Source organism: Dysidea avara, chromosome 4, assembly GCF_963678975.1.
Source record: "Dysidea avara chromosome 4, odDysAvar1.4, whole genome shotgun sequence".
Taxonomy (NCBI): Eukaryota; Metazoa; Porifera; class Demospongiae; order Dictyoceratida; family Dysideidae; genus Dysidea; species Dysidea avara.
Genome location: NC_089275.1, coordinates 13,551,729 through 13,571,426, shown reverse-complemented (window position 1 = coordinate 13,571,426; position 19,698 = coordinate 13,551,729). Strand labels below are relative to the sequence as shown.

Below are 19,698 nucleotides of genomic sequence, written 5' to 3'. Positions count from 1 at the left end.
AAAACAATAAGAAGTGTAATATTCCTACTGTGTTCAAGATACCATAACGGAAATACACAGTAGGGATAGCTACAACACTTCTTATTGTTTTACTGTGATGTAATATCATGGACTACTCCAACTTGTTTCAGTAGTTTTTATCAATGTGCTATGGTCCCTACTCTAGTTGAAAATTCCAATTTTTTTCGTGTGCTTGTTTGTTAACTTCTTTTGTAAATAATTTCATTATGACTGGTGAACCCACCCATACCGCATCTGAAATGGCGCCGCGCGCCCCAGCTATATAAATTATTGTCTGAAAAGTGAAGTATCAGTTACGCTTCATTGTCAGCTATGTTCAACCTGTTACACGGCATTTCGACTCTAGACCTGTTCGGAAAGCACCTCTACAATCCACGCATACCAAAGAAATGCCCCAATTTTATTAATTATCGTCTGAAAAGTGAACTATCCATTACACTGCACTGTCAGCTATGTTCAACCCATTACACAGCAATATGAATCAAGAACTGTTTGAAAAGCACATCTGCAATCAAAATAGCCACTATGAAAGATACGGACAATTTCCGTTTCGAAGGGAAGCCATCACATGCTATCGCCAAATCGATACCATTCCCTGTCAGCAAAGATGAATGGGACACAAAGAAGGACACTGGTAAGTCCATGAAGAATGCATTGTACATACTGCGGTATGCCAAAAGGCACCTTTCAGGCCAAAGCGACGTCGAACAGTGAAAAAATCAAGCCTGTAGCCTTAGCCATTATCGAGTTACACTTGTCTGAAAGCATCAGTCAGTCAGTTACTTACTCAGTCAGTCAGTAGAAAATTCCGTCGAATAAAACATTTTTTAAATTCCATAGCAACTTGTTAAAAGTGTTTTGGGTCGATCTGAAGGCTTGTTTGGGATTAATTTTACCTCACCAATACTGCCTCATCGTCATAAGGGAAAATTTAGGCTGCATGGGTTGGGGGTGATGTTATTTTGTGGGCCATGCCTACTCCTTTGTTGTCCCTACTATACAGTTACTATCGTACTGTATGATTACTGTATGGGCTAAAACATTGTTTTTGAGTATTGCATGGTCAAATGTGAATAGTTACCACACTAAATGCCACAATGTTTAACCACATCTAAATAGTATGTCTAAAAGATCATAATATTATTCAGCCACAGAGAATTAAGAAACTTTTCTATAGATTATGTTAAAGTTGTTTTGTTGTTCACACATAACATATACTTGGTTATTTGAATGATCCAAATATGGTGTGTTATAATTGATGAAGTCATATCATGTTACTTGTATATTATTACAGGGGGGATGGACTGCTTTACATGTGGCTGCTATTAGTGGACAAATTCAAGTAATAGAAACACTGATCAGATTAGGAGCAGATGTAAATGCATTTGATGAGGTTAGTTAGCATGTGTGTGATGAAATAACTTGAAGTAGTAGTGTTACTAGTAAGAAACACAGATCAATGTAGTAAGACACAACTATCCTACCAGTGTGTTAGTGTGTAGTGTAGTAGAGGTGTGGTGTGGTATGAAGGATCATGTGACCAATATACTAGTTTATACTACACTACAGTCATGCTCACCCAGCCCCTAAATAACTTTAATTGTTACATGGGCCAGCTACCAAACTATTTAGGAATGCTTAAAAGCCCTCTAAGTTCAATAAAGTGTTTTGTATGGGTAAGAACTAGCAAGTGATGTGATTGAGGCTTTATAAAAATATCCTATACATTTAGTATGGACAACTCAGGTGTGTAAAACTATTGATAGTGAACACACGTACATGTTCACTCTCTTTGATATTATTGGTTTTGGTGGGTGTCAGGAGTTTTGCAGTATTGCTATTTATTATATTTGCAAATTGCTTAAATAAATGTTCAATGTGCTGGACAAAGCCACAAATTATTGACATATTTTGTATATGGTTATACATAATTTTGCAATCCTGTAAATTTCTTTTCAATACATTGCTGGTTTATAAACTATTACCATATTTATTTTGTTAATGCAGCACTTCAATAGTAGCCCTACTTAACCGACTCACTGCCAAATTTGTAGAGGCTCCAATCTACTGTTTCTAAGCTGCTATAACTTACACACCATACCATATAATCCTATAAAATGATCTATCAATTTACTCGCTATAGAACAAGGAATTAGATTATAAAGTTGTTGTTTACACAAGAGCAACCACAAATCCATTATATAACTTTAAAGTATGAAAATTGATCTAAGTGAAGCCAAATGTGAAATTTCACTAATTTACAGGCTAGCACTATTTATAATAATACAATAAATATCACTAACCTGTTTATAATTGAAGCGATTATCACTAAGTAAGGTTTTCCAGCATTTGAGGAAGTGCGCATGGGCATACAAGCACGAGGTCACTGTTTTGAGGCATACAAAAGTAGCAACACGCCACTCCAACCTATATAATCCCTCTCCTCACTGTTTCTCTTTATTAGCAGTGCTACTATCACGTCGAAGAATCATCTACAATGTTTTTTATTGACATTCCAAAAGTATGTGATTGCATCATCTAACTGCGCAATAGTGCACGAGAGACCGGTTATCCTTCTTCCCATTCACTTAAGGGCATCCCTACTACAGGATAAGCGCAGGAGCTACTAAAATACTCAACTGAAGTTTCAGAGCATTTAGAATGTGATGCTACGGGCGTTTATAATTGAAACCACTATATGGCGGTTGTGGCGGTGAGGGGGTTAAGTAGTGCCAAAATTGATATTAAAATTACTGTATGATCTTAAACATTATTTTGAGTATTGAGTATATGTAGTGGTCAAGTTTGAATAGTTACCACACTAAATGCCATGGTGTGTAACCACATCTATATAGAGTATGTCTAAAAGGTTATAATATTATTCAGAGAATTAAGAGACTTTGCTATGTGTACAAATGTTGAAGTTGTTTTGTTGTTCACACATAACATACTTGGTTATTTGAATGATCCAAATATGGTGTGTTATAATTGATGAAGTGATATCATGTTACTTGTATATTATTACAGATGGGATGTACTGCTTTACATGTGGCTGCTTGGAGGGGACAAGTTCAAGCAATAGAAACACTGATCAGATTAGGAGCAGATGTGAATACACTTGATGAGGTTAGTTAGTATGTGTGTGATGAAATAAGTTGAAGTGTTAGTGTATCTAGTAAGAAACACAATTCAATGTAGTAAGACACAACCATCCTACCAGTGTGTTAGTGTAGTAGAGGTGTGGTGTGGTGTGAAGGATCATGTGATCCATACACTAGTTTATACTACACTACAGTCATGCTCACCCAGCCCCTAAATAACTTTAAATGTTACATGGGCCAGCTACCCAACTATTTATGAATGCTTAAAAGCCCTCTAAGTTTAATAAAATGCTTTGTATGGGTAAGAACTAGCGAGTGATGTGATTGAGGCTTTATAAAAATATCCTATACATTTAGTATGGACAACTCAGGTGTGTAAAACTATTGATAGTGAACACACGTACATGTTCACTCTCTTTGATATTATTGGTTTTGGTGGGTGTCAGGAGTGTTGCAGTATTGCTATTTATTATATTTGCAAATTGCTTAAATAAATGTTCAATGTGCTGGACAAAGCCACAAATTATTGACATATTTTGTATATGGTTATACATAATTTTGCAATCCTGTAAATTTCTTTTCAATACATTGCTGGTTTATAAACTATTACCATATTTATTCTGTTAATGCAGCACTTCAATAGTAGCCCTACTTAACCCACTCACTGCCAAATTTGTAGAGGCTCCAATCTACTGTTTCTAAGCTGCTATAACTTACACACCATACCATATAATCCTATAAAATGATCTATCAATTTACTCGCTATAGAACAAGGAATTAGATTATGAAGTTGTTGTTTACACAAGAGCAACCACAAATCCATTATATAACTTTAAAGTACGAAAATTGATCTAAGTGAAGCCAAACGTGAAATTTCACTAATTTACAGGCTAGCACTATTTATAATAATACAATAAATATCACTAACCTGTTTATAATTGAAGCGATTATCACTAAGTAAGGTTTTCCAGCATTTGAGCAACTGTGCATGGGCATACAAGCACGAGGTCACTGTTTCGAGGCATACAAAAGTAGCAACACACCACTCCAACCTACATAATCCCTCTCCTTACTGTTTCTCTTTATTAGCAGTGCAACTATCACGGTGAAGAATCGTCTACAATGCTTGTTATTGACATTCCGAAAGTATGCGATTGCATCATCTAACTGCGCAATAGTGCGCGAGAGACCGGTTATCCTTGTTCCCATTCACTTAAGGGCATGCCTACTACAGGATAAGCGCAGGAGCTACTAAAATGCTCAACTGAAATTTCAGAGCATTTAGAATGTGATGCTACTGGCGTTTATAATCGAAACCGCCATATGGCGGTTGTGGCGGTGAGAGGGTTAAGTAGTACCAAAATTGATATTAAAATTACTGTATGAGCTTAAACATTATTTTGAGTATTGAGTATACGTAGTGGTCAAGTTTGAATAGTTACCACACTAAATGCCATGGTGTGTAACCACATCTATATAGAGTATGTTTTAAAGGTCATAATATTATTCAGAGAATTAAGAGACTTTGCTATGTGTACAAATGTTGAAGTTGTTTTGTTGTTCACACATAACATATACTTGGTTATCTGAATGATCCAAATGTGGTGTGTTATAATTGATGAAGTCATATCAAGTTACTTGTATATTATTACAGTTGGGAAGGACTGCTTTACATCATGCTGCTACGTGGGGACAAGTTCAAGCAATAGAAACATTGATCAGATTAGGAGTAGATGCGAATGCACTTGATAGGGTTAGTAGTATGTGTGTGATGAAATAAGTTGAAGTGTTAGTGTATCTAGTAAGAAACACAATTCAATGTAGTAAGACACAACTATCCTACCAGTGTGTTGGTGTGTAGTGTAGTAGAGGTGTAGTGTGGTGTGAAGGATCATGTGATCATAAACTAGTTTATACTACACTATTGTCTGTTCATATTCACCTAGTCTCTTATTTCCCCCTAAATATAACTCTTGTTACATGGGCCAGCTGTTAAATCATTTAGGATTGATGTAAAGCCATTTAAATATCAGAAATGTCTGTCAGTAAAGTGCTTTGATATATATGAACAAGAACAAGTGAGTGATGAGACTTTATAAATATCTCATACATTTAGGACAATTTAGGTGTGTGCACAAGAGTGAAAATACACCTTTGTCCAATACAAAACTATTGGTAGTGAACACAATCAACACATGTACATGTTCACCTCTTTGATATTACTAGTTTTAGTGGGTGCCAGATGTGTTGGAGTAGTACTGTTTATTGCATTGGCAAAATGCTTGATAACTGTTTTATGTATATATATATAGTAGGTAAAGACACATAGGACACAAAATACTGTGTAGCTTACATAAGTAATATTTTGTACATTTTGAAGATACAAAGATGGTGTGTTGTTATTGATGAAATGATATCATGTGACTTGTAGCTTCATTGATTGTAGGCATGAGGTTCAATACCTTGGGTATGAGAGTGTTGAGATGTGTACTGGTAATGAACATTATCATGTTTTGAATACATAATTAATACTCATACAAGGTGTTTTCATGCTCTTTTATCTGTTCATTTTAAAATGCTACAAATGATGAGAATGAACAGTGTGCATTGTGCACTAGTGAGAACCTCACCATACAATTCCATGTTGTTAGTTTAACAAAGCTTATGATAATATGCCAAAACCAGACAAAATCTGATCAAATTGCATAAATATCTGACGATAATGCAATTTTTCCAGACACAGTGTCTCATCAAAGCACAAGGAGGGACCCTGAGGGAGTCTAAACACTAAGCTACTTATGTAGCATGTCTGTTGATTGTATGAACAACAATAGTCACTTGGTTGCTAGGAGATAGTATACATTCTTACAACCCAAGTGAGTGACCACAAATTTACAATTGCCAAACCTGTGGTGTAATGTAATCACAATACAGCTGCATCAAGGCATGTGACATAAATCCAGTATAACTGTTATGCTATAAAATTATAGTGAACACAGTAGACATCTACATGTTCAGTCAATGTAGGCAACTGTCCAGCCAATTCTGGTTTGTAAGGCAGGCAACAGAAATTTCTGATCTTAAGCTGTGGTATAATCTGCTAAAATGGTTTGCTTATATCTGATTTCTTCTGTCACTCTTCAAGCATTTATTGAATTGGTCTTGTGACATTATGACTAATTACCATTTGTATGGAATGTAGGGGTGTGTGCATTATAGCTGTGGCAACAGCCATTTCCATAGATACGTACTTAATATTATATTATGCTACTGATGGGACTATACATATAGCACAGCTAGCACAAGTGAGAGGTTATTATACTCATTAGTCACTGCTATTATTCCTTAGCAACAGTGGCTCTTCATTACCAAACAAAGATAAAACCCACTAATGCATGCATATAATACTGATTGCTCGCACACATAACATTTATACTAATTGTGTAGTGTAGTAGAGGTGTAGTGTGGTGTAAAGGATGATGTGACCCATACACTAGTTTATACTACACTATAGTGTGAGTGCATGTACACCTAGTCCCTAAATAGTTACATGAGCCAGCTGCCAAACCTTTTAGAAGCTCTGAAAATCCCTTTAAGTTTGTCAATAAAGTGCTTTGATATGAGTACGAACAAGTGAGTGATGTGATTGAGGCTTTATAAAAGCATCCTGTACATTTACGTAGTATGGACAACTCAGGTGTGCAAAACTATTGATAATGAACACACGTACATGTTCACTCTCTTTGATATTATTGGTTTTGGTGGGTGTCAGGAGTGTTGCAGTATTGCTGTTTATTGTATTTGCAAATTGCTTAAATAAATGTTCAATGTGCTGGGCAAAGCCACAAATTATTGACATATTTTGTGTATAGTTATACATAATTTGTGACCTGATCTTGGAAAACCTACCTTTTTGGCACATTGGTCAATTTTCTGTTTTATAGCCCCTTTGTTATTTGAATTATTTTTATAAAACCACAAAAACCGCAAAAGACAAAACAATAACAGCTTGTGTGACCTATGTGCGAAACATGTGAAAGCCATCTTTCAATTAACGCTCAACAGTATGTACCATTCAAAAGACCTCTCTTTACCCTACTCAAGCATCTAAAAAGTTTCACAGCAACACACAGAACTCACACGCTGCGAAGCAAAAGAACCCGCTTTGTCTCGGATCATTTCTTCTTCATCGTGCAAAAATAAAAACCAAACCACCATCTTGTTGCTATGTGTGATGATGTCATACCATATACCAATCGACTCGCCATCACGTGAGGAGTCTTTTAATCTTTATTTCAATGCCGTACCACTGCCAAGACGAAAGTTATGGCCAATTTTTCACAGGTATATAACCAGTACGCGTGTTTTATACTTTTTCTGTGTATTCCAAGCGGTGTTGGTTTCCCTGGCTGCTTTTCTTGGCTTCACCCGATACGCCGTTCGAAGAGCCTGGGACCCCTGAATAAAATGACAGAGGTTTTAGCTCTGTAGCCCCAGGATCGAAGGAGCTACGGATCGATTTCAATAGGCATGCGTTCAGAGCCACTTTAATGGCTTTTAGGTAACAAAGGGATGTACTAGGTGCTCATCTCTCTTGTGTTAAAATTTCAGCTTAATATCTTTAAGCATTCCTGAGATATGGCCGATTTTCTGTCCTGTACATTACAAACTAACTTTTATGGTAATGTATTGAGCTCTGTGGGTGATTAGGGGTGACAAATGGTGACAAATCACTTTGTTTACTAATAATTATATTCTTACCATCTAAAATACTTTAAAATACATTTCTGATAGTTTAATGAAGTATTCTTGGTACATTTCTGCAATTAAATGCCATGTATCATTGTCTAAGACTAAGTTTTAGCCATTCCGGCACCTGAACAAATCACCCAATTTGTAAGTTACTTGTTGTCCCACGCATGTGAAATTACTACATGGTCTGATATAATCATCCATATCTCCTAGGAAAAGAAGCTATGGGTGTGAAACTTCACAGCAAGAAGGTTTAATAGTTACTTTATCCAAATGTGCAAAGAAATTAATTTAAAAAATATTGTTGAAATTTTCATTTGAGTTTTCCCAAAAAGTTAGCTTGTGCCCAAAAGGTAGGTTTTCCAAGATCCGGTCACATTTTGCAATCCTGTAAATTTCTTTTCATTACATTGCTGGTTTATAAACTATTACCATATTTATTTTGTTAATGCAGCACTTCAATAGTAGCCCTACTTAACCCACTCACTGCCAGATTTGTAGAGGCTCCAATCTACTGTTTCTAAGCTGCTATAACTTACACACCATACCATATAATCCTATAAAACCATCTATCAATTTACTCGCTATAAAACAAGGAATTAGATTATGAAGTTGTTGTTTACACAAGAGCAACCACAAATCCATTATATAACTTTAAAGTACGAAAATTGATCTAAGTGAAACCAAATGTGAAATTTCACTAATTTACAGGCTAGCACCATTTATAATATTACAATAAATATCACTAACCTGTTTATAATAGAGGATATGCACTGCCGAATACATTCTAATGAACACGTGATTTTTTCATACGTCATGACGGTGAATGGAATGCGAATCGATTCATTACATGGACGGTAGATCAGTTACGAGCAATTCTTACTAAGTGACATATCCTTCTGCCTAAGAAGTAGTACATCCGGCGAGAAGAAGCTGGCCCTTGGCTTTAGTGGCGAGTTCCAGTTCGAACATTCATTCACTGCCCATACTTTTATATGAGTTTTTCGTGACCTTGTGGTAATCGTTCACGACAACAGAAAGCCTGCTTGTAGCTTAAAAGGCGAGTTATACTTCGAGCAACATTCACTACCCAGTACTTTTATATGGAATTTTCGTAAATCTTCGATAGTCGTTCACCGTCAACTTTTTTTGGAAGCGCCGCTGATCATTTTTCGTTCGAATAATATAGCATGCATATCCTCTATTGAAGCGATTATCACTAAGTCAAGTTTTCCAGCATTTGAGCAAGTGCGCATGGGCATACAAGCACGAGGTCACTGTTTTGAGGCATACAAAAGTAGCAACACGCCACTCCAACCTATATAATCCCTCTCCTTACTGTTTCTCTTTATTAGCAGTGCTATTATCGCATCTAAGAATCGTCTACAATGCTTGTTACTGACATTCCGAAAGTATGCAATTGCATCATCTAATCGCGCAATAGTGCACAAGAGACCGGTTATCCTTGTTCCCATTCACTTAATCCTTAAACGCGCATAAGCCTATATATAGGCAGATTACGCATGGTCTTGAAAACGCATAAGCCTATATATAGGCTTTTACGCATGGTTGTAAACAAAGCGCTGTAACTTTTGTAGCCTTTACCATATGGCTTTGTAACTTGTGCCATTCTACTGGTGATGTAATAAGGATTAAAATGATACCTAGGGGTTTACCCTACGACCAAAGCATAAGACCAAAATCGCCGTGAAAATAATTTTCAACAACTAACCACAAAAACTATATTACATACCTTTAGAAAATGATCCATAACTCCTTGACAGTTCATCCGATTTGCTTCAAACAAGTACTATTCGAATGGCTATTCAATGGCAAATTAGGCCATATGTGACCGGGCCTGCGAAAACAGGGCATGTGGGCACACATTACACCCCATCACTCTACAGGTCATATCTCAGTGCTGGAAAAATATATTTCCATTCTGTAACTTGCATCATGATGCCAATGAAATGCTTATTAGGAGCTGAAAATTGCAATGCCATAGCATAATGGTACAAAACGTTATGAGTGATGAAACCGTGAAAAAGTAGGCAAAAATCATGTGCCCACATGCCCTATTATTGCAGGCCCAGTCACATATATAGCTCACGTGACTAAACCCACAATCGAAACTACGATTGAAGTGAAGAATGTGGCGTTTCGATAAAGCGAGACATCGATCTTCTTCGCTTTATAACAAGTAAGCCATTGTTGTTACAGTGGTTATTTAGCCTTCCTCAAGTAGACCAATGAATAAGCTTTCTATTGATATATGGTTTTAGGCTAATAGATTTAGGTAAGGCTGTCTTACCTGACCATATAAGTTTGTTTTGTGTAAACACACATTCCATAATGTTCTGTGCGTATTCAGGACTAATTCCTTAAAAGTTTCATGCACGTTTAAGGGTTAAGGGCATGCCTTCTACAGGATAAGCACAGGAGCTACTAAAATGCTCAACTGAAGTTTCAGAGCATTTAGAATGTGATGCTACCGGCGTTTATAATATGGCGGTTGTGGCGGTGAGAAGGTTAAGTAGTGCCAAAATTGATATTAAAATTACTGTATAAGCTTAAACATTATTTTGAGTATTAAGTATACGTAGTGGTCAAATTTGAATAGTTACCACACTAAATGCCATGGTGTGTAACTACATCTATATAGAGTATGTCTAAAAGGTCATAATATTATTCAGAGAATTAAGAAACTTTGCTAAGTGTACAAATGTTGAAGTTGTTTTGTTGTTCACACATAACATATACTTGGTTATTTGAATAATCCAAATATGGTGTGTTATAATTGATGAAGTCATATCATGTTACTTGTATATTATTACAGGAGGGAAGTACTGCTTTACATTATGCTGCTAGAGACAGACAAGTTCAAGCAACAGAAACACTGATCAGATTAGGAGCAGATGTGAATACACTTGATGAGGTTAGTTAGTATGTGTGTGATGAAATAAGTTGAAGTGTTAGTGTATCTAGTAAGAAACACAATTCAATGTAGTAAGACACAACTATCCTACCAGTGTGTTAGTGTGTAGTGTAGTAGAGGTGTCGTGTGGTATGAAGGATCATGTGATCCATACACTAGTTTACACTACACTACGGTCACCAGCCCCTAAATAACTTTAATTGTTACATGGGTCAGCTACCAAACTATTTATGAATGCTTAAAAGCCCTCTAAGTTCAATAAAGTGATTTGTATTGGTAAGAACTAACGAATGATGTGATTGAGGCTTTATAAAAATATCCTATACATTTAGTATGGACAACTCAGGTGTGTAAAACTATTGATAGTGAACACACGTACATGTTCACTCTCTTTGATATTATTGGTATTGGTGGGTGTCAGGAGTATTGCAGTATTGCTGTTTATTGTATTTTCAAATTGCTTAAATAAATGTTCTGGTTTATAAACTATTACCACATTTATTTTGTTAATGCAGCACTTCAATAGTAGCCCAACTTAAACCCACTCACTGCCAAATTTGTAGAGCCTCCAATCTACTGTTTCTAAGCTGCTATAACTTACACAGCAGCATTGAAACCAGGTCACTACTGCTGACCCGGATGACACATTGACCCAGATAGCAATTCGGGTCAGACCCGGATTTGACCCAGATGTGACCCAGATTAAGGGTACTCTGTACAGTCTGCTTATATGGCTTCCCATGAAATTTAGTTCGCTCTATAACTTACAAATGGTTTTAGCAAATGTTCTGTACTTTTTTACTGGATATAAACTAACACTAGTGCACAGTTTAGTCCAAACCCAACTGCTAAATTTGCTTTAGAACATGAGTTACAGTTTTACCCTTTATACTACAACTAGTCCTACAGTTTACGCACTAGAGCCTTGATACTTTTATGATACACTATGCTAAACAGCACAAACCATTGTGCGTTTTTATTTTTGTCTTTTAGCACATATTTATCTTTCGGGTTGACGCTCCCAGAAATCCTTTTCTTTACTTCCATGTTATTCATCATCTGAACTTGCTATTTAAAAATGGCAAACGCTCTTCTGTGGCAAAATCACTAAAGTAGCTTGTGTGAAAATTTCATGTCCATTGAATTAAAAATGATGGAGTTGTTCTAATTTAAGTGAGAGGGTGTAGAATAGCAATATGCGTGCACTTGTTGTTATGGGATACCTAATTTATGGGTACTGAAATGTGTCAACATGTCACAGACTAATTAAGTGACCATAATATTTCTTTTAGTGCAAAACAGACTATGTCTTGGGAAGCTCTGTACGAACTGTACAGAGCACCCTTAATTAAAGCCAAGGCGTGCGATAAGAACTATGTTTCGGCTAGAACGAGACTACATTTTGAACGTTCGATTTGTGTTGAGTAAATCTAATCCAAAACAGCCAGCTGTAAAAAAAGTGTGCGGCCCTCAAAAAGGCTATGGGGAAAAAGATGTGAAATCCAAGGTGGCGGCCAAGAAATGGCTGTGATGGTAGGTTTATGGTAAAAATTTTAATAACAACAATTCAGGTGAATTTTTGTGCCGCTTGGTCTTGGCAAAAAATTCATCTAAATTGCCGTTATTAAAATTTTTACCATTAACCTACCATCACAGCCATTTCTGGCCGCCACCTTGGATTTCACATCTTTTTTCCCGATAGCCTTTTTGAGGGCCGCACACTTTTTTTACAGCTGGCTGTTTTGGATTAGATTTCACTTCTTTTTGTATTTGTATACCCCAAAGCCGGCCTATCCGGCCATAGGCTGGCTTTGGGACTTTTTTAACCTGTCTTTTTTTTCTTTTCCACAGGAAGAAGAAAAGATGAAGCAGATGTATTTTAAATATTTCTGATTTTATCAGTAAATGTACAAATTATATATATAATGCATATATTTATTACAGAACTCTCCATGGTGGTTTCTTTGTAACTGAACACTCTACAAAGTGACTTCTTCTTGCTGCTCTCTCTATAGGGTGAATTGTTTGTAGCTGAACAATATACAAGTAACTTCTTCTAGCTGATCTCTCTACAGGGTGGTTTGTTTGTAGCTGAATTCTGTACAGGTGATTTGTTTGCAGCTGAGCTCTTTACAGAATGGTTTCTTTGTAGCTGAACTCTCTACAAGGTAACTTCTTCTAACTGATCTTATACAGGGCAATTTGTTTGTGGCTGAATTTTCTACAGGGTGATTTCTTTGCAGCTGAACTCTCTACAAGGTAATTTCTTCTAGCTGATCTCTCTACAGGGAGATTTGTTTGTAGCTGAACTCTCTACAGGTGATTTGTTTGCAGCTGAACTCTCTACATGATGGTTCTTTGTAGCTGAACTCTCCACAAGGTAACTTCTTCTAGCTGATCTTTTAACAGGGTGATTTGTTTGTAGCTGAACTCTCTACAAGGAAACTTCTTCTAGCTGATCTCTCTACAGGGAGATTTGTTTGTAGCTGAACTCTCTACAGGTAATTTGTTTGCAGCTGAACTCTCTACATGATGGTTCTTTGTAACTGAACTCTCTACAAGGTGACTTCTTCTAGCTGACCTTTCTACAGGGAGATTTGTTTGTAGCTGAACTCTCTACAAGTGATTTGTTTGCAGCTGAACCCTCTACATGATGGTTTCTTTGTAGCTGAACTCTCTACAAGGTAACTGATGTCTCTACAAGGTCACTAGTTTGTAGCTGAACTCTCTACATGGTGGTTTCTTTGTAACTGAACTCTCTACAGGGTGACTTCTTTTAGCTGAACTCTCTACATGGTGATTTGTTGGTAGCTAAACTCTCTACAATTCGATTTGTTTGCAGCTGAACTCTCTACATGATGGTTTCTTTGTAGCTGAACTCTCTACAAGGTAACTTCTTCTAGCTGACCTCTCTACAGGGTGATTTTTTTTGTAGCTGAACTTTCTACATACAAAGTGCATGACTTGTTCTAGCTGGTCTCTCTACAGGATGACTTGTTTCTAGCTGATCTCTCTGTAGGGTGACTTGTTTCTAGCTGAACTCTACCGGGTGATCTGTTCGTAGCTGAACTCTCTACAAGATGATTTGTTTACAGCTGAACTATCTACCTGGTGGTTTCTTTGCAGCTGAATTCTCTACAAGGTGACTTCTTCTAGCTGAACTCTCTATAGGGTGATCTTCTCGTAGCTGAACTCTCTGCAGGGTGATTCGTTTGCAGCTGAATTTTCTACATGATGGTTTGTTCATAACTGAACACTCTACAAGGTAACCTCTTCTAGCTTATCTCTTTACAGGATAACTTGTTTCTAGCTGAACTCTGTACATGGTGATTTGTTGGTAGCTAAACTCTCTACAATTCGATTTGTTTGCAGCTGAACTCTCTACATGGTGGTTTCTTTGTAGCTGAACTCTCTACAAGGTAGCTTCTTCTAGCTGATCTCTCTACAGGATGACTTGTTTCTAGCTGAACTCTCTACAGGGTGATCCTTTTGTAGCTGAACTCTCTACAGGGTGATTTGTTTGCAGCTGAAGTCTCTACATGATGGTTTGTTTGCAGCTGAACTCTCTACAAGGTAACTTCTTCTAGTTGATTTCTCTACAGGGTGACTTGTTTCTAGCTGATCTCTCTAAAGGGTGATTTGTTTGTAGCTGAACTCTGTACAGTTTGATTTGTTTGCTGATGAACTTTCTACATGGTTTTTTCTTTGTAGCTAAACTCTCTACAAGGTAACGTCTTCTAGTTGATCTCTCTACAGGATGACTTGTTTCTAGCTGAACTCTCAAAAGGATGATCTGTTCATAGCTGAATTCTCTATATGGTAGTTTCTTTGTAGCTAAACTCTTTACAAGGTGACTTCTTCTAGCTGATCTCTCCTATCTGCAGGGTGATTTGAACTCTCTACAAGGTGATGTTTTCTAGTTGATCTCTCTACTCAGTCTGGATGACTTGTTTCTAGCTGAACTCTCTACAGTGTGATCTGTTAAGTTTCTACCTGATCTCTCTATAGAGTTATATCTTGTTTGTATAGCTGAACTCTTTTACATGGTGGTTTTTTGATTGGTTGCTGAACTCTCTCTCCACGGTGACTTGTTTGTACTACAGAGTGACTGGTTTGTAGCTGAACTCTCTATAGAGTGACTTACTTGTAGCTGAACATTGCATAAAGTAACTTGTTTGTAGCTGATCTAGATGAACTCTCTACTAGGTAGCTTTTTTTGTAACTGAACCCTTTACGCAGTGACTTGTTTGTAGCTGAATTCTCTACAGAGTGACTTGTTGTAGCTGAACTCTCTACAAGGTGACTTGTTTATAGTTGAATTCTCTTCAGTGTGACTTATAATGTTCTGAATCTCTACATCAACATATTTGTAGCTGAACTCTCTACATGATGACTTGCTTGTAGCTGAATTGTCTATAAGATTAACTGTTTGTAGCTGAACTCCCTACAGAATAACTTGCAATGCCAAAGAAATTCTATAATGGAGTAAGTTATAAACGTAGCTGAATGCTTTATTAGGGTGACTGTTCTATTAGAGTATCTCGATCTCGCATATGCTACACGTAGTTGGCTTTGGAATCATAACTCAGTGGTTTGTACTCTGATTCTTCTGTACTACTACAAGGACTTTCTATGATAATTATTCCAGCTACATACCGATTTTCAGCTCACTGTTATAAGCGGTTTGGCTGGTAGGCGTGAAAACTAATAGTTTTTTTATTCATAAAAGTCGATCGCGTAATTGCGACATAGGTTGGATTTTTTGTCATATCTCGATGGCCTTTAACTGGATTTCTTTCAAACCACAAAAAGGCACTCCTACGATAGTTACTCCATCTACATAGCAATTTTCAGCTCGTTCCTTCAAGCGGTTTACCCTGTGGGCGTGACAGACCTTCGACCTTATTTTACGCAGATAATTGGTAATAACTCCGTGAGTGTTCATCGGATTCCTACCAAACTTGGTACTGTGATTCGCCTTAATGAGCCCTTTAAGTGTGCCAAATCTCAGCCCGATCCAAGCACGCATTCGTGTTTTATTGCGGATTTTGCAAAGTGTGCGAAAAGAAGAAGAAAAAAACGAAGAAAAAACACCCAAACTTTGGCCGCTCGTATCTTGGAAATGGCTGGAGCGATTTTCTTCAAATTTGGTATGTGGACTTCCCTACCTCGCCGGCATTTCTGTAGCAACTTTGGGTTTAATAGGATAAGGAATCACGGAGCTACAAAGGTGTGAAAATTGCGTTTATTTTTTTCCTGTAAATATACTCACGGTGTGACGCGCCGGCTACTTGGGCCACACGACACACTACCGTGTGTCTTGATATTGCAACTTCAGCCTAGCTATATGCTGAAGATCAAAAAAAAAAAAAAAAGGTCATCAGCTACTGACAATAACTACCCCTCACCATAAATACCCTCAGTTTTCGTGCTGCATACTGCACTTACTAATAAATGGGTGTGGCTGAGCGTATGTTGGTAATGCGATAACTGGGCGTGACTCACGAAAGAGCTACACGATAGCATTTATAAGTTTCCACGTCATCAAACAAACAATTTTGTTTCTCACATGATCCAATCCGGGTCAGACCCGGATGACCCGGAGAATATGTGACCCGGATGACCTGACCCGGTTTCAACTCTGTTACTCATCATACCATATAATCCTATAAAACTATATATCAATTTTGTACTTGTTTGTTAACTTTCTTTTGTAAATAATTTTATTATGACTGGTGAACCCACGCATACCACATCTGAAATGGCACCACGCCCCAGCTATATCAATTATCGTCTGAAAAGTGAAGTATCCATTACACTTGGTTGTCAGCTATGTTCAACCCATTACACAGCAATGCGAATCAAGAACTTTTCTGGAAGCACCTCTACAATCTACGTATACCAAAATAATTGATGCCATGCCCAAATTCTATTAGTTATCATCTGAAAAGTGAAGTATCCATTACGCTTCACTGTCGGCTATGTTCAACCCCGTTACACAGCAATACGAATGAAGAACTGTTTGAAAAGCACCTTTGCAATCAAAATATCCACTATGAAAGATATGGACGATTTCCGTTTCGAAGGGAAGCCATCACATGCTCGCTCCAAAGCAACACCTTTCCCTGTCAGCAAAGATGAATGAGACACAAAGGAGGACACTGGTAAGTCTATGAACAATGCATTTTACATACTGCAGTATGTCAAAAGGCACCTGTCGGGCCGAAGCGACGTCGAACAGTGAAAAAATCAAGCCCGTAGCCTTAGCCGTTATCGAGTTACGCTTTTCTGAAGGAATCAGTCAGTTACGTACCGTTATCGAGTTACGCTTTACTGAAGGAATCAGTCAGTTACGTACTTAGTCAGTAGAAAATTCTGTCGAATAAAATTTTTTTTAAATTCCGTAGCAACTTGTTGAAAGCATTTTGGGTCTATCTGAAAGCTTGTTTGGGTTTAGTTTTACCTAACCAATACTGCTTCATAGTCGTCAGGGAAATTGAGGCTGGTTTTTGGGTGATTTTATTTAGTGGGCCACGCCAACTGCTTTGTGGTCCCTAGTATACAGTTACTATCGTACTGTATGATTACTATATTTTTGTGTTAATGTAGAGCACTTCAATATTAGCCATATTTAAATACTGCCACAATTGATATTAAAATTACTGTATGACCTAAACATTGTTTTTGAGTATAAGTAGTGGTCAAGTTTGAATAGTTACCACACTAAATGCCATGGTGTTTAACGACATCTACACAATTTGTCTAAAAGGTCCTAATATTCAGAGAATTAAGAGACTTTGCTATGTGTACAAATGTTGAAGTTGTTTTGTTGTTCACACATAACATACACTTGGTTGTTTGAATGATCCAAAGATATTGTGTTATAATTGTGACCCGATTTGCGAAAAGTTACCTTTCTCGCACATTTCAAAAACTCGAGAAAAGAGCGATTGAACTTTTTCGGGAAAAATTCGCCACCTTTTTTATTACAGATACAGATGCATACAAGCCTAATCTATTATACTGCAAAGTTTTAACTTTGTGGGTACAGTACATTTAAAGATACAATGCAAAATATCGGAGTATGTACATATAAAACAAAAGACGTAACACGGAATCACTTACAAATTATCTATTTGTTTTCAATGGCGGTTCTTTTACGTGCGAAGATAAAGAATGGCCAGCCGTAGTAGAAACAGAGTGGCGTCTGCTTTAAACTCTCTCTGCAATGACGGTCTCTCACGAATAAACGATACAAATCATGAAGAGTTTGAGGCACTTATTGGAGAATATTTTGATGATGACGAAAGCGATGTAGAGTCAGAATGCGGTAAGGAATCCATTAAAATATTTAAACAATTCGCACACAAATTCAACAGGATATGATGCTAATGAATTTGAATACATTGATGAAGAAGTGGATAACAGTGAAGGTATTACAGCATACATAAAACTATATTATAGTAGTACAAGTTTAAAATAGGTCTTTTTGAAGAGGAGATTCAACTCAACTTTGTCCCGGTGATTGATGACACGCCATCACATAGTATGATGTCTCTTGCCAGCCCACTGCTTCAGCCTTGTCTGACAACTAGCAATAATGTATCATCTTTTGACAGTAGTCTCTATCTCCAACTCACTCAGGCGGAAGTCAGCTGATTATGAGCACTCCTGAGTCTCCACGTGTTCCACAGCAGTCAAACAGTAATGACATGGTGTCTACTGGTAGTGAGCTGATAACTAGCACTCCTGATACACCAGTCACCGACAGCAGTAGCAGTGCCCCTGGTCCATCTTCAGGAAGAAAAAGAAGAAGAATTGATATTAGTGACAGAAGCATTTCACCACAAACACCACCTGCAGGAGGTATTCTGGTAGACGAAAAGGAAAATGCACTTTGCAGAAAATTCACTGAAAATACCTGTGGTTGTAAAAAGATCAATGGTAGACCATGTAGCACACAGTTTAGTGCTGAGTACATCATCGAAATGAGAGCACAAGCCTCTCTGCTGACACACGATGAGCTTGACATGGTCATCCTGGGGTCATTGATGACAACACTGAACAGGAGTGAGAATATTGTTGATGGTAGACACAAGCCTAAAAAGATTACTCTGACTACACACACAACTGCCTCTCAGTTTGTACAGTCACCTTTGGCTTTCTCTATGGCATTGGATCCAAAAAGAGACTCCAGTCACTCAGGTCCCATTATTTGGAAAACGGTATGACACCGCGAGTGCATGGCAACACTAAGAGTCTTCCCCACAATTCTTTGCCATTTGGCGTCATTAATGCTGCTGTTAAGTTTCTGCAGAACTACGCAGAACAACATGCCATCCTTTTGCCTGGTCACATATCTGGATATAAAAGAGGCGACATGAAATTGTTACCATCAAGCAGCAGCAAAATGGTACGCATATACCAAATCTCACACTGCAAGTTGTACTGTATGTGCACATATACATTTGAGAGGTGTTACTACTTTTACAAATTAAAAAAATAAATGACTACTAACCCAAAAAATTAAAATACAAAATTATTACAATGGACTTTATTCACAATGACGTCATGAGCACAAGATGGCCATGTTATTTGGGGTAGTAATGTACAGATGACTATGGAGAAATTGTTTTGATCGATCATATTTTAGCCAGGTAAGGAGATATCGAGCTCTAAGCAACAGGTATGGGTACAAGACAACACAATGAACGACTTGTAATGCATGGTGGAAATTTTTCAAGATAACGCTTGTTTGCAATGGTTTTTGTTATGTTATACCCATACCTGTTGGCTACTGGTCAGTATCTTTCTTTACGAGTGAAATATGATTGATCAAAACAATTTCTCCATAGGCGCCTGTACATTGGTACCCCAAATAACGTGGCC

General features: G+C 37.4%; 2 protein-coding genes and 1 long non-coding RNA gene across 10 annotated transcripts in view; 1 reads left to right on the top strand and 2 right to left on the bottom strand.

The window, feature by feature from the left end:
• Positions 1-19,698, bottom strand: part of LOC136253062 (long-chain-fatty-acid--CoA ligase ACSBG2-like) — a 318,134-nt gene that overhangs the window by 142,921 nt on the left and 155,515 nt on the right. The gene's annotated exons all lie outside the window — the stretch shown is intronic.
• Positions 1-19,698, top strand: part of LOC136253053 (serine/threonine-protein phosphatase 6 regulatory ankyrin repeat subunit B-like) — a 201,665-nt gene that overhangs the window by 116,675 nt on the left and 65,292 nt on the right. For all 3 annotated transcript variants that reach the window (XM_066045631.1, XM_066045632.1, XM_066045633.1), the window contains 4 exons: positions 1,316-1,414; positions 3,049-3,147; positions 4,777-4,875; positions 10,711-10,809. In XM_066045631.1, the coding sequence (XP_065901703.1) occupies positions 1,316-1,414; positions 3,049-3,147; positions 4,777-4,875; positions 10,711-10,809 (396 nt within the window). The remainder of the gene's footprint in view (positions 1-1,315; positions 1,415-3,048; positions 3,148-4,776; positions 4,876-10,710; positions 10,810-19,698) is intronic.
• On the bottom strand, positions 18,214-18,902 carry LOC136254522 (uncharacterized). Its single transcript, XR_010700541.1, has 3 exons — positions 18,731-18,902; positions 18,450-18,680; positions 18,214-18,400 (listed from the first exon to the last, which is right to left on the bottom strand). It is a non-coding gene; the product is annotated as an uncharacterized lncRNA (long non-coding RNA).